This window comes from Sparus aurata, chromosome 1 (assembly GCF_900880675.1).
Source record: "Sparus aurata chromosome 1, fSpaAur1.1, whole genome shotgun sequence".
Taxonomy (NCBI): domain Eukaryota; kingdom Metazoa; phylum Chordata; class Actinopteri; order Spariformes; family Sparidae; genus Sparus; species Sparus aurata.
Genome location: NC_044187.1, coordinates 1,617,754 through 1,640,253, shown reverse-complemented (window position 1 = coordinate 1,640,253; position 22,500 = coordinate 1,617,754). Strand labels below are relative to the sequence as shown.

Sequence of the window (22,500 nt, the reverse complement as noted above, 5' to 3'; positions counted from 1 at the left end):
ACAACGTGACCATAAGCTCAGACATAATGATCTTTAAAGTAAAACCAAGTATTGTGTTCCTCACATGTCTTCTCAGGTCAAATGAATACTGAGCCAACACTGTGTGCGCTTTGTTTTCATCACATAATCGATGGTCTGCACTCCGTTCTGCCATTTCCTGTTTCTTGTTTTGGATTACTGGCACGAGACCAGCGCCACCTGATGTTAAGGAGATTTATTGCATCTCGGGCAAGCACAGAACGTTCACGCTGCTGTGTAGTTGGCAGTAGACAAGGCAGTTTGTTTCAATGCAACTTGTTCTGCCGAACGGGTCAGATGAGAGGCAGCGGAGTGGTCAGATCAAGGCAGGTGGTTGTTGGTTTGAGTCTGGGCGGTGTGTGTGGGCCTTTAATCTACAGTCTGAACCTTTAAACTACAGACTGCTCCTTTAATGTACAGACTGCTCCTTTAATGTACAGACTGAACCTTTAATCTACAGACTGATCCTTTGATCTACAGACTGATCCTTTAATCTACAGACTGAACCTTTAATCTACAGACTGAACCTTTAATGTACAGACTGCTCCTTTAATGTACAGACTGATCCTTAGATCTACAGACTGAACCTTTAATCTACAGACTGCTCCTTTAATCTACAGACTGATCCTTTGATCTACAGACTGATCCTTTAAACTACAGACTGATCCTTTAATCTACAGACTGATCCTTTAATCTACAGACTGAACCTTTAATCTACAGACTGCTCCTTTAATCTACAGACTGCTCCTTTAATCTACAGACTGAACCTTTGATCTACAGACCGAACCTTTAATCTACAGACTGCTCCTTTAATCTACAGACTGATCCTTTGATCTACAGACTGATCCTTTAAACTACAGACTGATCCTTTAATCTACAGACTGATCCTTTAATCTACAGACTGCTCCTTTAATCTACAGACTGCTCCTTTGATCTACAGACTGATCCTTTGATCTACAGACTGAACCTTTAATCTACAGACTGCTCCTTTAATCTACAGACTGCTCCTTTGATCTACAGACTGATCCTTTAAACTACAGACTGATCCTTTAATCTACAGACTGATCCTTTAATCTACAGACTGCTCCTTTAATCTACAGACTGCTCCTTTGATCTACAGACTGATCCTTTGATCTACAGACTGAACCTTTAATCTACAGACTGAACCTTTAATCTACAGACTGAACCTTTAAACTACAGACTGATCCTTTAATCTACAGACTGAACCTTTGATCTACAGACTGAACCTTTAATCTACAGACTGAACCTTTAAACTACAGACTGATCCTTTAATCTACAGACTGCTCCTTTGATCTACAGACTGATCCTTTAAACTACAGACTGATCCTTTAATCTACAGACTGATCCTTTAATCTACAGACTGCTCCTTTAATCTACAGACTGATCCTTTAATCTACAGACTGCTCCTTTAATCTACAGACTGCTCCTTTAATCTACAGACTGCTCCTTTGATCTACAGACTGATCAGACCGGCTGCAGTGTAATTGAGTGTAACGATGAAGCTTCGCGGCTGAACAGTTAATTAACGTGTTGTTGCTCCGCCTCGTTTCACCCCAATTAGTTCAATGACAAAAGATGAAATCAAGCTTTAAACTCTAAAGAGCTGCCGGCGCTCCCGAGAGGCCGCAGCCTTCATTACACCACGACAGAGACGAGGATGTTTGTGCTGATGGTGGCGCTGGAGGGAAGGTCAAGGTTCTGACCCGTCTAGGTTCTGTTGATCCAGATAATCTCCACAGATGAACTCTGTGATGTGTGAAGCTAAATTAACTGTGTAGCAGTAAGAAGCTAATATTAGGCTACAAACAGACGACATCACGGTCACATGACAGAAACGTGTTCCATCATCCAGCACTTCAGGTGACAAACAGTGATATGCTCAGTCTTTACATCATCAGATCACTGTGTGTTGCTTTTCTTCAGCAGGTGTGAATGTGCTCGTTCTACAGAGAAACACTGACGCTGGAGACACAAAGCTGGACGTTCACATCAGTTTGTGGTGTTGTGTGTCTGTCAGGCGTCCCTCCTGATCTGTGTGACGTTACACTGACATGTATCGAACTGTTGTTGCTCTTCATCACATCGTCTCTGCCCGGGTTCAACTCAGGCTCCCGTGTGAGAAAGTGAAGGAGGAGTGTGAAATATTCAGGAAGTCACAGCTCAGAGCGTCGCCGACAGTCTTTGTGAGGCTACAGAAACAGTGACGTCACTGATACCGTGGAAACATTTCATTTACAGGTTTATAACACGTACCTGTCTGTCATCACGTGTTTGTCTATGTTAGTAACTCAAACACACGTATCACAGAAATGTCTCCAGATAAGAGAAACCAAAATTTTACCTCCTTAATCAAAACAGCAATAATTAGAAATAGTGAGTGGATTGATTATGATGAAAGATAAAGATATCTTTGTTGTCCCGCTTCAGATCGATGCTGATGATTTATGTGTTCGTGTGAAGGATCTCTGGGTTGTAAACGTTGTGATTATCCTGATGGATATTAGAGTTAACTATGTGATCAGCAGGACGGATCAGTTCTTTTCATCGTTACCTGTGATGTGGATGTTTGTCTACACGATGCTGTGATTGTGTTGATGTTAAAAGAAGAGCAGACAGCTTACATGAGTTCAGACAACATAATATTCACCCGTCGCCTAAAACACAGAACCGGATCATCGTAGTTGAGCGAGTCTCGACCCTGCTGAGCAGCGTCCTGCACACCTGTGTGACCCGTCAGCGACACATCAGCACTTTCAGACCGGCTGATCTTTGTGTTCTTATTCAGTCAAATTCAACCATTAAAGAAAGTTGATCTCTAGGACCAAGTCTGATAACACACCACACGCAGGACCACAGGACTGGCTGGCAGTCAGGTAACACTGCGAAGCTGCTGTTCAGCTGTTATCAACACACACACACACACACACACACACACACACACACAGCTTCCTGTGCTGCTGGTGGACTGTGATTGGCCGGTAGCTGTTGTGTCCAGAATGTTCAACACAAACACAGCGTGTGCGCTTCACATTAAATGAAGTCACCGTGGTGTCGTTATAACAGCTGCTTCGCTCCTGATCAGCTACACCTGCTGCAGGTGGGTGGATGTCAAGTACAGTTAATGTAGTGAAACTGATCAATACATCAGCTGATAAGGTCGGTTGTTCACATGTTCCAGAGATTTATTTGCTCATCATTCAGTGAGGTTCAGCAAAACATCGTTACTCGTGTAACTTTAATTAGTTATGAACATGTCAGTCAGTTAGAATGTCTCACTGCTGACTTTTCTTTTCACATAAACATCGGTGACCTTGATGGAAGATTTTATAGAAAGATTAACCAAACAAAGATCTATAAACTCATCGATGATGATCATCAGTCAGCTCTCATCACGTTCTCAGCCTCGTCATATGTAGAAGGTGGTTATAAAACGTGTCGATCAGCGTTTCAACCCAACAGTCTTCAGTGTCCTGACTGAGACTCAAGTTGATTATTAAAACAGTTGCAGATTACTTTAAACGTCAGAAACTAATAACTTCCTGTCCGGTTCTGTGCTCAGATACCAACTTTGTGCTGGGTAACGCTCAGATTGTGGACTGGCCCATCGTCTACAGCAACGACGGCTTCTGCAAACTGTCCGGGTACCATCGGGCCGAGGTCATGCAGAAGAGCAGCACCTGCAGGTACGACCACACACACACACACACACACACACACACTCACAGGTGGTGGCTTTACTGTGTTCTCTCCTGCAGCTTCATGTACGGAGAGCTGACGGACAAGGAGATGGCGGAGAAGGTTCGTCAGACCTTTGACAGCTACGAGATGAACTCCTTTGAGATTCTGATGTACAAGAAGAACCGTGAGTACTTCAGTGTTTGACAGCGTGTCGTGTGCTGTGTGTGTGAAAGGTGTTTCGTCTGACCCGAATACCTAAAAAACCAGAAACTTGAGGACCTGAAGACCCGGAGAACCAGTTTAAGTCCTAAACTGGGACACAGCCTGCTGACAGTCTGAGGCCTTCGAGCTGCCGACCGTCTGCTCCGCTTCATGAATCAGCACTAATTCTTCTTCTGCGTGTGGTTGTTATTCCTGCAGAGGTCCGACCAGCTGTCAGCTATTTTTAGTTGAACACATGAAACAAGGCTGATCGGACCTACAGGGACACAAGGATGCTTACAACTGATACGTCTGCTCAGTGATTTACCGCTAACACATTTAGCTGTGCAGCTAATGTTAGCAAACCCATTAGCGGCCTTACCCTGGGTTCCAATACACCACAACATTTAGTCTTATGTATAATCTGGTATATGTAGTGATTTCCTTCCTGTTCGACCCGTCAGAGTTCTGAGTTTGTTCTGGCAGATTATTCCTGTGAGGTCCGTCCCCCTGACTTCCTGTCTGTGCTGCAGGGATGCCGGTTTGGTTTTTTGTGAAGATCGCTCCAATCAGGAACGAGCAGGACAAAGTCGTGCTGTTTCTCTGCACCTTCAGTGACATCACCGCCTTCAAGCAACCAATCGAGGATGACTCTTCAAAAGGTGGGCGGGATCAAACACTTCCTGATTGCACGGCAGCATCATTATTTTTATCTGTATGTAATCTTCTGTGTTTTGGATCTCGCAGGAGGATTCGGTCTCTCGTTTAGTCGTTCGCTGATGTTTTTCCGGAGTGTTCAGTCTCCTGATGCCGTCTGTTGTTCTGTCCCTTTTGGCAGGTTGGGGTAAATTTGCCCGTCTGACCCGTGCGTTGACCAGCAGTCGAGGCGTTCTTCAGCAGCTCGCTCCAGCTGTCCACAAGGGAGAGAACGTCCACAAACACTCACGGCTGGCAGAGGTGAGATCACATCACATGAAACACGACGTCCTGCGATCAGAGCCTCGTCCTGCTGTCTGCTCACAGCTCGATCTGGGTTTACGTGGTCATGACTGCAGCACCGTTGTTCAGGGGAGGTACAGATTTAAAATAACACATTTAAGAGTCATTGCAACATGAAATACAGTCGTGTCATCAGAAGGTTTAACCACTTCAGTGTTAGTCTGCAGCCGCCTTCACACAGAGATTCAATCATAGCATCGCGACGAAGCCTCACCTCTACACCGCCAGACAGACAGGAGGACAGACAGGAGGACAGACAGGAGCACAGACAGGAGCACAGACAGAGGACAGACAGGAGCACAGACAGGAGGACAGACAGGAGGTCAGACAGGAGGACAGTCAGGAGCACAGACAGGAGGACAGACAGTAGGACAGACAGGAGAACAGACAGGAGGACAGACAGGAGGTCAGACAGGAGGACAGTCAGGAGCACAGACAGTAGGACAGACAGGAGCACAGACAGGAGCACAGACAGGAGGACAGACAGGAGGTCAGACAGGAGGACAGACAGGAGGACAGTCAGGAGCACAGACAGGAGGACAGACAGTAGGACAGACAGGAGCACAGACAGGAGGACAGTCAGGAGCACAGACAGGAGGACAGACAGGAGGACAGACAGGAGCACAGACAGGAGGACAGACAGGAGCACAGACAGGAGGACAGACAGTAGGACAGACAGGAGGACAGACAGGAGGACAGACAGGAGGACAGACACTTCTCCTATAAGATGCTGAAGACACGACCTGTCTGGTTCTGTATCGTTGCTTTGTGGGTTGAAGTGTAGGACGTTTTTCTTTTCTTTGGCGAGCGAAGGATCTGTTCAGCTGTCAGACTGGACTGGACGCCATCAGACCGTCACACCGCTGTCCCACGCTGCCGGGTCGCCCTCCCACACAGGCTCTGATGCTGCCTCCTCTGGAGGATCAGACCGCGAGGACGAATATCGGCACAAGATTAAAACAGGCCCAAACAGAGAGGGAGTATTGATCACAGTAAAGCTGTCACATATGCGTCCACCTTCTTGACGTGAATGTGAAGTGACACATGTTTCTGTTTTTAGCTCTTAAAGAACTCCTGGAGCTCAAAATACTGACTTGACAGTTACAGTACAGAGTTCACAGGAGTATAAAAATGTTGAGTTTACACTCGCTGACTATTAATAATCAGAAAGAGGGAATATTGTCCATGTAAAGCTGCTGTGGAGGACAGAGGAGGGCTCGGGGAGAAACAGGGACAGCCTCCATTTTTAATAACAGTGGTCCATCAGTAAACACCAGGAAGTCCTTCATCCATCATCAGACTGAACATTGGGCCTCATGACAGGATGAGAGGGGAGCTGCTGATTCTGTTGGCTTTGTTTCAGGAGTTCACTCTGAAGAGACAGAACCAGAGGTCCAGTTCTGTCTTGTGTCATACTGTGTTAAACACCTCTGCTGGTCTGAGAGAGTGCCATCATTTATCACAGAACAGGACCGGCCCACGCTCAGCTGCTGGAGTCTCTTAGAAAGTCCAGTGGAAGCTTTGTGAGGCCAGCTGGAGGGAGGTTCTGCTGAGCTGATGGTTGTTGATATACAGAACTTGTTGTTCGTCTCTTCAGGTCCAGATGAGAAGAAGTAAAGTGAGAACTAAACGTTTTCAGCCGTCCTCAAACATCAGCATCCTGCTGGTGGACAACATGTCACTGACAAGTTGTTTGTAATGAGCTGTGACTAATCTTTCCATTAAGTGCAGAGAGGTAATTAGTGTTGGTGCTAATGAATAAGTCCCGTCACTGTTTGTTCTCTGCTTCAAGAATTCATTTTACTGTCACAGTGTTTTTGGAGAGGCCAGCAGGTGGATGTACTGTTTATCTCTGAGACGAGCTGGTTACAGGAGCTGAGAGGGTTCAGACGATGGACCATCACTGAGACACACAGACTCCATGTTTCTACTCAAAGACAGAAAGAAGTTCATGTGGAACATTTGCAGAATTAACAAGAAGGAACACATAATTCGGAACGAGTCAGAGACAGAGTTTATAAAGTGTCTCCTCACGAACCGACTCTTTAAATCACTACATTTTCTAAGGGAGTCTGGTGATGTAGAGACTGGTTCACAGACAGTTAACATGTCAGTGACATCCCCTTCCCCTTCCTCCTCTTCCTCTTCCTCCTCCTCCTCTTCCTCCTCCTGTCGTGTGTCTCAGGTTCTGCAGCTTGGTTCTGAGATCTTGCCTCAGTACAAACAGGAAACCCCGAAGACGCCGCCACACATCATCCTGCACTACTGCCTGTTTAAGACCACGTGGGACTGGGTCATCCTCATCCTCACCTTCTACACGGCCATCATGGTGCCCTACAACGTCTCCTTCAAGACCAAGCAGAACAACGTCACCTGGCTGGTGGTCGACAGCATCGTGGACGTCATCTTCCTCGTCGACATCGTCCTCAACTTCCACACCACCTTCGTGGGCCCGGCAGGAGAGGTCATCTCCGACCCCAAACTGATCCGCATGAACTACGTGAAGACGTGGTTTGTCATCGACCTGCTGTCCTGCCTGCCTTATGATGTCATCAACGCCTTCGAGAACGTGGACGAGGTGAGTGGACATTAATCTACTGAAGGGCTCCTTCTTCTTCTTCTTCTTCTTCTTCTTCTTCTGTTTCTTCTCCTTATTTTTCTTCTTCTTTTAATTTATATAAATTCAAAGATTCGATGTGGCTCCTACAATTCTCACCAGCTGTAATGTTACATTAAGTGGTTTTATTTCATAGGCATATATTTATGCTGTGTTGACTTTAATAGCAGTTCCAACATGAAACTTTAAAAGATGATCAACGATGTGAACTGGGAGGTCACGAGATCACCAGAAATCAAAGACAGTAGCAGTGATCGTGTCCTGTGTGGGCTCCCGTAGAGCCGAGTAAAAACAAGGTGGATGAGTGAAAGGAGATGAAGTGTGAGGGTTCGCTTCAGCCCATCAGGGTGCAGTCAGGGTTTTCACCCTCCCTCTGGTTGTGGAGGCTGCTAATGGAGGAGCAGTGCATTGTGGGTGTTTCCCCAGTGAGGAAACTGTGATGTTGAGAGGCGGCTGAGTGACGCTTCATACATGTTTCATACACTCTGATCCACCACAGGACGCTGCAGAGGACGACCGGCGGCCTCAGTGAAGACCCAGTCACATTACATAATACTCCATTACATATGTTCATAACCCTGGATTCTGATTGGCTGGTTGATGAACACACAGGTCTGTGAGGAGACGCTGGTTCACACTGGAGGAGGTTTAACTGTAAACACCACGGCGTTTTTAAATCCACTGAGCAAAACAATAAAGTGAAGGAGAGACCGAAGCCGGATGAGCTTTATGATACAGCTGGTTAACTATCAGAACCGCAGGTGCCGGCTGACGATTGGTCCACCTGCATCAAGGTGTGTCTTTAAAGAGCTCTCATCTAAAGAGGAAGCTGTGTAGAAGCAGCGGGCAGCTTCAGGGCGGTGGTGGTTAGACGAGCAGCTGATTACATGTGAGAGATCTGTGACATTTTTAAATCTACACCTTTGGAAAGTTCTGGTGATGATGAGATCCGGACTGACACCGATAGGAAAGATAAACAAATAGAAAACATCTCAGCAGGAGTGTTTTAGGACTCGAGCTGCAGAGAGTGTAAAAACCAGGCAGTCGGGTTCAGTCTGGTCCCGGGATCAGCTGGAGCAGCAGACTGCAGAACTCCTGTGGGGTTCTTTGACTCTGAAGCAGCGTTGGAGAAGGATCTTAATTCAGCGGGCCAGTTTTCTGGACTCACCAGAAAATACAAGTCACCCTCAGCGCTGCAGATCAGCTCTGATGCGAGTCACTGAACACAGAACATCTTTGGCCCGATTGGGTGATTTACAGTTTCTCAGCCTGTAGCCACTTAAAGACCAGTTAGAGTCCCATCGATCAATTAATCAGCCCAACGACCAACCAGAGGAGTCAATCAATCAATGAGTCAGTCAATAAACTGGACCCCAAGCAGGGGAAGCTGTGCTGTGGTCCAACAGAACCGTCCCGCGGAAGCCAGACTTCAGTTTGTGACCTATAAAGTTTCTTCAGTCTGCGCTCAGAGTCGTGTCACTGCAGCGATTTCAGTCAATACAAACAATTACAAAATAAAAGCATCAATAAAGGTTTCCACTCTGCCCGGTAACAGCCTCCGAGCTGACCACAGATCAGTGACACTGACTGAAAACACACAAAACACTTCAACTGCTTCTACATTTCAGTTCTGAATTAAAGCGCTGCATTTGAGACAACGTAAATAATAGAATAATTAAATCAAATGAGTGCAGATTTACTACATAAACAATATAATGAGTGTTTATTATACAAACATTTACACTGAAGTCAACTGTTTTCTGTCTCCTGTAATAATTCACATGTTCAGGTATTTAATTGTGACACACTGAACTTATTAATGAAACATTTAGCTGCGGTTAAGAAAATAAAAGCACAATGTGGGGGGCCTCTATCAAAATAAAACAAGACTTTTGTTCAGAGCCTCCTGGAGGAGTAAACACCTGCAGTCTCATCCGGTTCTGTTCTGATCCGACGGGAGCAGAACTCAGAGGTTCTCTTCCCTCTGTTGATCAGCCCGACTGCAGCAGTGATCCGGATCTGACCTCCAGGTTCTGTTCTGCTGACTGCTGACTGGAGCTGGAGTGGAAATGGACTTTACTTCATGAACGTAACGTTACAGAGAGGAGACAGAGAACCAGAACCAGAACCAGAACCAGAGTCTCTGCTGAGTGCTGACTTCACTCAGTTCTCTGCTAACGTATGATTAATGTACAATAAAGTAATCTGAGTGTTTGGGTTGAATAAAGAAATGATGACCCGGTCCAGCTCACGTCACCGTCTCACTGTTTTCACACCTGTTTTTATGTAGAACTTGTAGAACTTCTGTGATACCAAACAGAACCGTTTCTCTTCCTGTTCCTCGTCCTCTGCAGGGGATCAGCAGTCTCTTCAGCTCTCTCAAAGTGGTGCGTCTGCTGCGTTTGGGTCGGGTGGCCCGGAAGCTGGACCACTACATTGAGTACGGTGCCGCTGTGCTGGTTCTGCTGGTGTGCGTGTTCGGCCTGGCGGCCCACTGGCTGGCCTGCATCTGGTACAGCATCGGAGACTACGAGGTGATCGACGAGGACACCAACAGCGTGCGGACGGACAGCTGGCTGTTCCTGCTGGGGGACACGGTGGGGACGCCCTACAGGTTCAACGCCTCGGGGACGGGCCGCTGGGAGGGCGGGCCCAGCAAGGACTCGGTCTACATCACCTCGCTGTACTTCACCATGACCAGTCTGACCAGCATCGGCTTCGGAAACATCGCGCCAAACACAGACGGGGAGAAGATCTTTGCTGTGGCCATGATGATGATCGGATGTGAGTATTACCATGTTTATTGTGGACTCATGTGGACCGGGACCTTGGGAGGTGTCTCCAGTCTTCAAATTCACAACTTTTGATTTAAATAAACATACACAACACTGACAGCTCTGACAAACGCTTCCTTAAGGAGACAAGTTCAAATAATCTTCAGTGAGAATAAACACCAAACAGCCTTCAGTGTTTCAACAATAAACAGCAGGGAGAGAATCTCAGTTTCTCAGATCTGTCCGGAGTGAAACCTCCTCACAGACAGTCAATAAAGGATCTCTGACTGCTGTGGTACCAGTCAGCTGATCGTCTTCATCACACAGGAGGAGTGACGGCCATGCATGGCACGAGCGTGAGAAGCACGTCTCGGGCACCCGGTCTGTAATGCTAAGCTAGCTGCAGGCTAACGCTAAGCTAGCTGTGACATCTTTGAACGTTTGTTTTACTTTGGTTGCACACGAGTAGACGAGTGGAGACAAAAGGAACTGAGAGAATCTCTGATCTAGACTCTGAATCGTGGCGGCTCAGAGGACGACTGACGACAGTTACTGTGATTCATGTTCCTGGTTTACAGCTAGTAGCTGCTAGCTGAAGCTAAATGTAGCCGCAGTTAAAGCCGGTCCGACCAGAATCAGACCTCCAGCTCCATGGTGGAAGGAAACCTGCATTCAGAGCTTCTGACTTCTGTTGACCTGTTCTCACAGGGAACACAGGACCACGCTGACACAAACCGCCTGGCTGTGTCATGGGAGCTGTAATATAACTGTATTGATTAGAACTTTAACCCTCTGCACACAAAACAAAACCACCATCGTCATCCTCTCCGAGTCCTGCTGGAGTCACTCTGACTCACTCTCTCCACTTTAATCACCTGGAGGGTTTAAACATAAATAACACTGAAGTTGTTCTGAATCGACAAGTTAAAAAACGTGTGTTTTATGCCAGTTTTATGATGTAAATGTGTATGAATGCAGCAACAGTTCCTCTTTGTGATCCGTCTCTCTGCACATGAACTCAGAGTCAGACGGCTCCGCTTCACATGAAACCTTTAAACATCTGGTATTTAAATTGAGCAGGCCGTGTCAGATTCTACCTTTAACCTGTTGGCTTCAGTTCAGACTCTGATGTCTCCATCACATCACATCACACACATTTGGCTCATTTGGTTGATTTGGTTAATTTAGTTGATTTGGTTGATTTAGTTGATTTGGTTTTGCAGTGATGAGGTACAAGATGGTTCATGCATGTTTAAGTTACCTTCATATATTCTGATGTTGTGAACATGGTAACGCAGCAGTCTGAGTCCAGAGAAGCTCTCAGTGTTTCAGAGTTTAGAAAGGCGTGTCTGCTGTGCCTGAGACAGACAGACGGATGAACAGACGGACAGACGGCCTCTCTGTTGTTTCCTCAGCGATGTGATGAGGCCTGACGCCCTGCGGCCTGCCGTGGTGGACTCCCTCACTGAAATATTAAGGGTGCTGTCAGATCGGCTGGACTCAGTCCTCCCTGCTGTCGGCTGCAGCCTTCACACCTCCAGCTGCTCAGCAGGACGCCTGATCCAGCCTGAACGCTGCAGCTGACAGCTCTGATCCTGCAGCTCTGCACTCTCATATCTTAACACCACAGACACAAACATGTGTCGGAGCCGTGGAGCTTTAAATGAACCTGCAGCTGTCAGCAGCTGCACTCTGAATGGGAAACCCCCCAAACTCTCTCTGACAAACACAGAATGGACACAATTATTCTATTCTCATTATCTGATTAACTTCTTCTACATCACTGGTTCCCAGTAAGTGTTGGAGGGCCTCCCAGGACATCACGTCCTCCAGCTGCTGGAGGTTCGGTCACTTCAGGGTCGCCATCAGACTAGAAAACATCCCAGAAACGTGGTCACATTTCCATTAGAGGTTATATACACTGTACATCAGTATATGACAGTTTCTAGCAGTGAGGCCAGTCTGTGGAGGTTTTCCAGATCGTCTGCAGGTAAAAGCTTTTCCTCACTCGGATGTTGACGATTTGTCTCCTTCATCGGAAGCTGCCGTCGTCTCGTGTCACATCAGGATCTAAAGTCTTCTAGTCTGGATCACAATCACACGCTCGGCCTTCCAGAGAAACGTCATCCGACCTGTTTAATCATGCGCTGACAGCAGAGGCTTCTGTTCTGTAAACCAAACCGTGTTTCTGTAAAGACGTCGTTCAGCAGCAGTGGAGTCAGATCAGGAGGTCCGGTGAAAGTTAACCTGCAGCCAGTTTAACTTCCTGTTTGTGAGAGTTGAGCTGTGCGGTGCAGGGATTCATCCTGCGCTCTCAGTTTGTCCCTCTGGGCTCCTGTAGCAGCACTGTACTGACACTGTACTGAGGGTGCATTGCAGTCTGGGTAAAGTCTGGTTTCCTATTTAGATTCAGGAGGAACAGTGCAGGAAGCTGAGAGTTGGATTAACCCCCCTCCTCTGCTCCTGTCAGCTTCCTGGCACACAAAAAGGCTGCGAGCCGCTGGAGGCTGATGGAAAGCGGTTGCTATGACAGCCAGCATCCCTGATCCAGCGTGAGAGTTTGGGTCATTAGCATAGCGAGCGTGAGCGTTGTAATGCTTACTGTGACATCAGGACCGGGTCTGAGAGGAAGGACAGAAATAGCTGGTCCATTTTCTTTCCAGAACATCCTCCGTCTCTGCTCTCAGAGGGCCGGAGCTCTGCCACCACACCAGCACAGGAGTTATCTCCATCATGACTGAGGGTTTTTCTTCTGCAGTAAATCAAAGTTAAAATGTTTATTTCTTTAGTTTCCACGTGACGTTTGACCTGCTGGCAGCCTGTTGACCCGCCGAGGTCCAACCAGCTGTGATCATCTCCTGCGTATTTACGTTAAAGCAGCTTCAGGTTTATTTCAGGTTTCAGCTTCAGGTTTATTTCACCCTGATGTCTCATATCAGTCTCTGTGGGTCGAGCTGACGAGGACCAGACTGATCATCAGCCTGGATGTTATCGGGCTGATGATCAGCATTAATCTGATCATCAGAGTCGCTGATTTTTCTGTCCGGTTGCAGAAAAAGTGAACTAATGTGCTTCTTGTCTCTGAGTCATCGTCGTCTCACAACAACATCTGATCAATCAACAGCCTATAAACTCTGTAATCTGAATCTGTAAAGTAACTAGTTACTAAGTGAAGTGTAAAGTACCTGGATGTTGTACTTTAAGTTCATTTCACCTCTGGTTGTTTGAACTTTTGACACAAAGACTTCAGTTTTTACTACAAATGAACGATCGGTCCAACACGTCGTTTTTCGGTCTCCTTGATTTCTAATAATCGTATCAATCGACGGTTAACTTTACACTCGATGTCTTCACAGAAACATGTCTCCACCACATCTTTTAACTTTAAGGCAGGAACACACCGGCCCAATCACTGGGCGTCTGAAGTGTTTGTGGAGACTCGGACGAGTTCAGGAACAAATCTGTTGGTGTGTTCAGCTGTGTTGGAAGCTGTTGGAACCGTGTGGACGGCGTGTGGTCAGATTCAACTCACAAAGTCTGAGAGTGTCGGCAGATTGGACGCCATCAGATACTCTGATTGTCTGTTCAGTGACTATTCTGATTGGCGGTGTGCTAGTGAATCAGATGGGAGGAAGTGACGATGGTCTGCACTCCATTCTGTCATTTCCTGTTTTCATGTTTTGGATTACTGGCAGGAGACTAGCGCCGCCTGATGTTAAGGAGACTTACTGCATCTCGTGCAGGCGCAGAACGTACGCGCTGCTGTGTAGCTGCCAGCAGACGAGGTGATAAGTTTCAATGCAACTCTGCTGAACGGGTCAGACGAGAGGCAGCGGAGCGGTCGGATAAAGGCAGCTGGCTGTTGGTTTGAGTCTGTGCGGTGTGTGAACAGTGAGCGTTCTCCTTCAGCTTCTTGTTTCTAGAATGAAACTGAACACAGAACATGTAAAATAATCAGAATCAGAAGCACACATGGTGTTCTGAGTCCTGAGGGGGAAACTGCTCTCGCTACAGTTTCTCCTTCTATGACAGAAATGTCACAGTGATGAGAAATGAGAAGAAAAAAACATAAAACAGAAGACAGATAATAAGATAATGAGAAAAAAAAGGCCCCTTGAATTCAATCAAGCCACATCCAGCCATCCAAACACGCCTGTTTCACATCCAGATCCCTCAGTGATACAAGAGACACTGAACAATGTGGAAAAAACGTCTCGTCCAACAAAAACGGCAAGAAAAACTTCCTGGATCCGTCTTTTTATCTGGATCAGCACCAAGAGTGTACAGAGTGTATTCTGGGCCGAGACAGACGAGGTGGATATGAAACATGTGCATTAAACTATAAGACACTATGAATGTTTATACTTTATGTTTGACGTGTTCAGGTGTGACTAACAGGTGTGTTGAGTCGTGTTTCCATTAAAACTCGTTGGTTTGCTGTTTGCTTGCTTCCACCTGATCACATTTCATCTTTGTGAGGTTTAGTTTCTGTCCTGCGAGGTAAAAATAACACAAACAGCTCGTGTGGAGCCTCTCAGTGGTCAACCTCCGGACCTGGCGCTGGTTCTGGACCTGGCGTTGCTGCTTCAGCGTTAGCGCGGGGGGGCGCCGCTGCGTATGAAGGTCACAGTGAAGCCCGTGTTGTGACTCTGACTCGTTCAACCGGAGCTGCTGTCGATGTGTTCAGAGTGGATGACGGCAGGTTTTTATCTGCTGCTGCTGCTGGTGGACGCGGGTCGGTATTGATCCAGTGACCCCGGGTCCATCCTGCTGACGGGCCGTGAGGGAGAGCAGCTGAGTCAGGGAGGGACTGCAGCAGTTGAGACACGTCTGACCAATCAGCTGTCAGACTGAGACTCTGAGGAAGTCGAGTTTAGATTTAATGTAAAAACAAGACGCTAACTTACAAACACGATGACTTTACACCTCATGAAATGTCTGAACATCTGTCTCGTCTCGCTCTGCTTCCTGCCGACAGCGCTGCTGTACGCCACCATCTTCGGTAACGTCACCACCATCTTCCAGCAGATGTACGCCAACACCAACCGCTACCACGAGATGCTCAACAGCGTCCGAGACTTCCTGAAGCTCTACCAGGTGCCCAAAGGTCTGAGCGAGCGGGTGATGGACTACATCGTGTCCACCTGGTCCATGTCCAGAGGCATCGACACCGACAAGGTAACGACTGTGTGACGGCTGCTTACACAGCAGAGCTCATTGATCAGCTGATCAGCTCCGTCTGACGCTGACGGTGCTGATCAGGTTAAAGGTCAGGACTCTGTCAGGTTACAACCAGGAGGAAACTGTCATCAGTTAAGAGGCGGAGCAGCTTCTCACTGTGACCTCGCTGTGACCTCACTGTGACCTCACTGTGACCTCACTGTGACCTCGCTGTGACCTCACTGTGACCTCACTGTGTGTTTCAGGTGCTGCAGATTTGTCCGAAGGACATGCGCGCAGACATCTGCGTCCACCTCAACAGGAAGGTGTTTAAAGAACACCCAGCGTTCCGGCTGGCGAGCGACGGCTGCCTGCGAGCGCTCGCCATGGAGTTCCAGACGGTCCACAGCGCGCCGGGCGACCTCATCTTCCACGCGGGAGAGAGCGTGGACAGCCTGTGCTTCGTGGTGTCGGGGTCACTGGAGGTCATCCAGGACGACGAGGTGGTCGCCATTTTAGGTGAGGAGTGTGTGTGTGTGTGTGTGTGTGTGTGTTGTATTGATCCTACAGAATCAATATGAATCCATATTTTGAGATTTTCAGCAACACTATCTCACATTGAAACCACAGAATAAACAGCCGTCAGTGATCCTTCAAACACCAGAGCAGTGAGTCATAGAGCCGGCGTCCAATCAGCTTCGTCCTTTACAAGTCCAGATGTCCTCATAAGTTCTGCAGAATCTAGTGGCTGTGGTGCCGGTCCGAGTCAGCGCTTCTCTAAAACACTCCACCTCCTTTTTTATGCACAGCGTGTTTTTCCGCCTGGTTCTCTGAGCGTCAGCAGAAACAGCGTGAGGATGAGGGAAGCTGTCAGCGTCATTATGCAGCTCTGAGCTGTTTGTTTTACACATCTGACCTCAGACCTGCTGCGACCGAACGACCTGAAGCAGACCTCAGACCTGCTGCGACCGAACGACCTGAAGCAGACCTCAGACCTGCTGTGACTGAACGACCTGAAGCAGACCTCAGACCTGCTGTGACTGAACAACCTGAAGCAGACCTCAGACCTGCTGTGACTGAACAACCTGAAGCAGACCTCAGACCTGCTGTGACTGAACAACCTGAAGCAGACCTCAGACCTGCTGTGACTGAACGACCTGAAGCAGACCTCAGACCTGCTGTGACTGAACGACCTGAAGCAGACCTCAGACCTGCTGTGACTGAACAACCTGAAGCAGACCTCAGACCTGCTGCGACCGAACGACCTGAAGCAGACCTCAGACCTGCTGCGACCGAACGACCTGAAGCAGACCTCAGACCTGCTGCGACTGAACAACCTGACGCAGACCTCAGAGCAGCTGTGACTGAACAACCTGAAGCAGACCTCAGACCTGCTGTGACTGAACAACCTGACGCAGACCTCAGACCTGCTGTGACTGAACAACCTGACGCAGACCTCAGACCTGCTGCGACCGAACGACCTGAAGCAGACCTCAGACCTGCTGTGACCGAACAACCTGAAGCAGACCTCAGAGCAGCTGCGACCGAACGACCTGAAGCAGACCTCAGACCTGCTGTGACCGAACGACCTGAAGCAGACCTCAAACCTGCTGCGACCGAACGACCTGAAGCAGACCTCAGAGCAGCTGTGACCGAACAACCTGACGCAGACCTCAGACCTGCTGCGACCGAACGACCTGAAGCAGACCTCAGAGCAGCTGTGACCGAACGACCTGAAGCAGACCTCAGACCTGCTGCGACCGAACGACCTGAAGCAGACCTCAGAGCAGCTGTGACCGAACGACCTGAAGCAGACCTCAGACCTGCTGCGACCGAACGACCTGAAGCAGACCTCAGAGCAGCTGTGACCGAACGACCTGAAGCAGACCTCAGACCTGCTGCGACCGAACGACCTGAAGCAGACCTCAGACCTGCTGCGACCGAACGACCTGAAGCAGACCTCAGACCTGCTGCGACCGAACGACCTGAAGCAGACCTCAGACCTGCTGCGACCGAACGACCTGAAGCAGACCTCAGACCTGCTGCGACCGAACGACCTGAAGCAGACCTCAGAGTCAGCTGGCGACCGAACGACCTGAAGCATACCTCAGACCTGCTGCGACCGAACGACCTGAAGCAGACCTCAGAGCAGCTGTGACCGAACGACCTTAAGCGACCTCAGACCTGCTGCGACCGAACGACCTGAAAGCAGACCTCAGACCTGCTGCGACCGAACAACCTGACGCAGACCTCAGACCTGCTGGCGACCGAACGACCTGAAGCAGACCTCAGACCTGCTGCGACCGAACACTGACGCAGAACCTCAGACCTGCTGCGACCGAGACGACCTGAAGCAGACCTCAGACCTGCTGCGACCGAACGACCTGAAGCAGACCTCAGACCTGCTGCGACCGAACGACCTGACGCAGACCTCAGACCTGCTGCGACCGACGACCTGAAGCAGACCTCAGACCTGCTGCGACCGAACGACCTGAAGCAGACCTCAGACCTGCTGCGACCGAACGACCTGACGCAGACCTCAGACCTGCTGCGACCGAACGACCTGAAGCAGACCTCAGACCTGCTGCGACCGAACGACCTGAAGCAGACCTCAGACCTGCTGCGACCGAACAACCTGAAGCAGACCTCAGAGCAGCTGCGACCGAACGACCTGAAGCAGACCTCAGACCTGCTGCGACCGAACGACCTGAAGCAGACCTCAGACCTGCTGCGACTGAACGACCTGAAGCAGACCTCAGACCTGCTGCGACCTGAACGACCTGAAGCAGACCCTCAGACCTGCTGCGACCGAACAACCTGACGCAGACCTCAGACCTGCTGCGACCGAACGACCTGAAGCAGACCTCAGACCTGCTGCGACTGAACAACCTGAAGCAGACCTCAGACCTGCTGCGACTGAACAACCTGACGCAGACCTCAGAGCAGCTGCGACCGAACGACCTGACGCAGACCTCAGAGCAGCTGCGACCGAACGACCTGAAGCAGACCTCAGACCTGCTGCGACCGAACGACCTGAAGCAGACCTCAGAGCAGCTGTGACTGAACGACCTGAAGCAGACCTCAGACCTGCTGCGACTGAACGACCTGAAGCAGACCTCAGACCTCTGCGACTGAACAACCTGACGCAGACCTCAGAGCAGCTGCCGACCGAAGACCTGAAGCAGACCTCAGACCTGCGGCGCCGAACGACCTGAAGCAGACCTCAGACCTGCTGCGACTGAACGACCTGAAGGCAGACCTCAGACCTGCTGCGACCGAACAACCTGACGCAGACCTCAGAGCAGCTGCGACCGAACGACCTGAAGCAGACCTCAGACCTGCTGCGACCGAACAACCTGACGCAGACCTCAGAGCAGCTGTGACCGAACGACCTGAAGCAGACCTCAGAGCAGCTGTGACTGAACGACCTGACGCAGACCTCAGACCTGCTGCGACCGAACGACCTGACGCAGACCTCAGACCTGCTGCGACCGAACGACCTGACGCAGACCTCAGACCTGCTGCGACCGAACGACCTGACGCAGACCTCAGAGCAGCTGTGACCGAACGACCTGAAGCAGACCTCAGACCTGCTGCGACCGAACGACCTGAAGCAGACCTCAGACCTGCTGCGACCGAACGACCTGAAGCAGACCTCAGACCTGCTGCGACTGAACGACCTGACGCAGACCTCAGACCTGCTGCGACCGAACAACCTGACGCAGACCTCAGACCTGCTGCGACCGAACGACCTGAAGCAGACCTCAGACCTGCTGCGACTGAACGACCTGACGCAGACCTCAGACCTGCTGCGACCGAACGACCTGACGCAGACCTCAGACCTGCTGCGACTGAACGACCTGACGCAGACCTCAGACCTGCTGCGACCGAACGACCTGACGCAGACCTCAGACCTGCTGCGACTGACGACCTGACGCAGACCTCAGACCTGCTGCGACCGAACGTACCTGACGCAGACCTCAGACCTGCTGCGACCGAACGACCTACGCAGACCTCAGACCTGCTGCGACTGACGACCTGACGCAGACCTCAGTCCCTGCTGCGACCGAACGACCTGACGCAGACCTCAGACCTGCTGCGACCGAACGACCTGAAGCAGACCTCAGACCTGCTGCGACCGAACAACCTGAAGCAGACCTCAGACCTGCTGCGACTGAACGACCTGAACAGACCTCAGAGCAGCTTGACTGAACGACCTGAAGCAGACCTCAGAGCGCTTGCGACCCGAACGACCTGAAGCAGACCTCAGAGCAGCTGTGACTGAACGACCTGAAGCAGACCTCAGACCTGCTGCGACCGAACAACCTGACGCAGACCTCAGACCTGCTGCGACCGAACAACCTGAAGCAGACCTCAGAGCAGCTGCGTGTCGCTAACGTTAGCAGGACTGAGCTCAGGTACACGCTGCATCAGAGCTGATGAGCATTCATAATCAGCAGCTGTCTGTGATGAGCTTGTCCCCCATCAGCGGAGCCTCGTTAGGATATTTAACACATGAATATAATCCACCTGTTCAGCGCCGGCTCCGGGCCTCTCGCTGGCCCAGCTGCTGCTCAGAGGTCCGTTTCATCAGGAGGTTTGTTATCAGCAGCCTGAATCAGCTTCAGTTCCTCTCCGGATAAATATTTAGACTCATCGCCTCGACTTTCACTTCACGTTACAAACTATTTAAAGAGTTCTCGGCTTCACTTCCTGTTCTGAGAGCAGCTGCAGTCTGCATCACCTGTTAATGACGAGGGACAGAACCGACCAAACACAAGGAAACTCTTCACTGAACACAGACACACTGACAGCAGCTTCACTGTGCCTCAGCTTCTGCTGGACAAACACATTTGGGAGTCTGAATTTGAGCTGAAATGACGAAATGTTTCAGATGTTTCAGGTTTAATCTGACATAAAACAATTACCAGGTTAATGTTTCAATTTAAATTTAAGCACAGTGAAGAAACAACAGTGTTGACGTCTCTGTTCTGTGTCGACTGAAGTCAATAAATGTTCAGGAATATTTTGACACTAAATACAAGTGAACACTGTCTGCTAATGACAGCTAGCTGCAGTTAGCATCTCTCTGGTTCTGACCCGTCCAGGTTCTGTTGATCCAGATCATCTCCACAGATGAACTCCACTCTGTGATGTGTGAAGCTAAATTAACTGTGTAGCAGTAAGAAGCTAATGTTAGGCTACAAACAGACGACATCACGGTAACATGACTGAAACGTCTCCACCACTAAGAGTCTTACTGCACAATTACTATCCAGGTTTTCTATAAACTGATCAATGTACAAGTTGTAAAGTCAGAGTTAGAACAGTGTGTAACTAAAGTGGCTGTAAAGACGGACTAGTGAGTAGATGAGTCTCCGTGTTCGCTGTGAGGACGTTTAATGTCCCCGACAACCTCTGTAGTCTCATTCAGACACTCGTTAGCAACCGCTAACTGTTTTTAACACATGAAGAGCTTCATAATTAAACTGTGGGAGATTAATTATGATTTTATATGTTCAGCCTGTAAACACACACCTTATTACACACAGTCTCTGTTCTGAAGGAACCTCTGTGTGTGTGTGTGTGTGTGTGTGTGTGTGTGTCTGCAGGTAAAGGTGACGTGTTCGGCGACGTGTTCTGGAAGGAGATGACGCTGGCGCAGTCCTGTGCTAACGTGCGAGCACTGACCTACTGCGACCTCCACATCATCAAACGAGACGCGCTGCAGAAAGTTCTGGAGTTCTACTCCGCCTTCGCAAACCACTTCGCCAGAAACCTGCTGCTCACCTACAACCTGAGGAAGAGGGTGAGTCAGCACGCCTCCGCACACCACGGGCCCACTGGACCCAGACAGATTTAAAGCTGCTTTCACTGCGCCCGTCATCATCCTGCGTGTGCTGCAGGACTCAGCTTCACAGAGAAACGACTAAAGTCAGCCCAACAGGACGACGACGTGTAGAGAGTGTCGGTGTGTGTGAGTCGTGTCGTCGGGCTTTCAGTCCGGACGTCAGCTGCTTTGTTCTCAGCTCGTCCTGCTGCACACAGCAGGTGTGACGAGCGCTCAGCCAGCAGTGAGGAGGAGGACGATGACAGGCGGCTTTGTTCACACCTCCACTGCTGCTGCAGCACAAACACAGTCTGACTTCAGCTGGTCGAGGCTGAACACATGAGACCACGTGAGACCACGTGAGACCATCACAGCTACATCAGCCTGTCTGAGTGACCAGCTGTGATGTCACTTCCTGCTCGTCCATCACTGAGACACACAGACAGAAAGAAGTTCATGTAGAACATTTGCTGAATGAACAAGAAGGTCCAAATAATGCAGAATGAGTCAGAGACAGAGTTTCACAGAGTTTATAAAGTGTCTCCAACTCAACAACTCATTTCATTCTGTGAAATGATTCGTTCTAATAAAGACGTTAGCAGCACTGCTAGCTTAAAGCTAATGCTGAGGTCAGAAACATGAAGAGTGAGGTCAGAATAAATCTCCTCCTCCTCCTCCATCTTCTTCTTCTTCTTCATCATCTCCTCCTCCTCCATCATCAGCAGCAGGAGTTAACGTGTCCTTGAGGTCTCTTTAATCGACCTTGTATTGATCACATCAGCAACGATCAATGCTCTGATTTACAGATTTCATCAGTGATGCGTTCACTGTGGCAGCAGATATTCAGACCTCCTGATCATGTCAGAGGAACGTAAATCACTTCCTGTTTCCACCGGGACAGCTGCCCTGTGTTCTGACCGGCAGCTCTGCCCGGTCCTCTGGTCCACAGAACCAGGAGAGACCGGAGGATCTGAGACCAGCAGCTCACAGAGGATCTGAGAGCAGCAGCTGCTTTTAAAACCACACAGAGTATTTACGGTAAAACCACCTGGCTGGATCTGAAGTCAGCACATCTGCTCTCCCCACAGGAAGTGAAGTCGCTGAACCACAGAACCGGTTCTGTATGACGGAGCCCGTCTCAACTGAGTTCACCTGCTGAAGAATGTAAGAAAGTGAACTGTTCCTTTACTGAGTGTCTGCTT

General features: G+C 49.3%; 1 protein-coding gene across 1 annotated transcript in view; it reads left to right on the top strand.

Annotated features, from left to right (window-relative positions):
* The window catches only part of LOC115576782 (potassium voltage-gated channel subfamily H member 1), a 23,161-nt gene extending 1,364 nt beyond the window's left edge, over nt 1-21,797 (top strand). Inside the window, exons 2-10 of the mRNA XM_030409380.1 lie at nt 3,599-3,722; nt 3,795-3,901; nt 4,452-4,580; nt 4,757-4,875; nt 7,103-7,495; nt 9,889-10,318; nt 15,287-15,486; nt 15,735-15,987; nt 21,081-21,797. Coding sequence (XP_030265240.1) covers nt 3,599-3,722; nt 3,795-3,901; nt 4,452-4,580; nt 4,757-4,875; nt 7,103-7,495; nt 9,889-10,318; nt 15,287-15,486; nt 15,735-15,987; nt 21,081-21,331 — 2,006 coding nt within the window. The 3' untranslated portion in view covers nt 21,332-21,797. The remainder of the gene's footprint in view (nt 1-3,598; nt 3,723-3,794; nt 3,902-4,451; nt 4,581-4,756; nt 4,876-7,102; nt 7,496-9,888; nt 10,319-15,286; nt 15,487-15,734; nt 15,988-21,080) is intronic.
* The last annotated feature ends 703 nt before the right edge of the window (nt 21,798-22,500 follow it).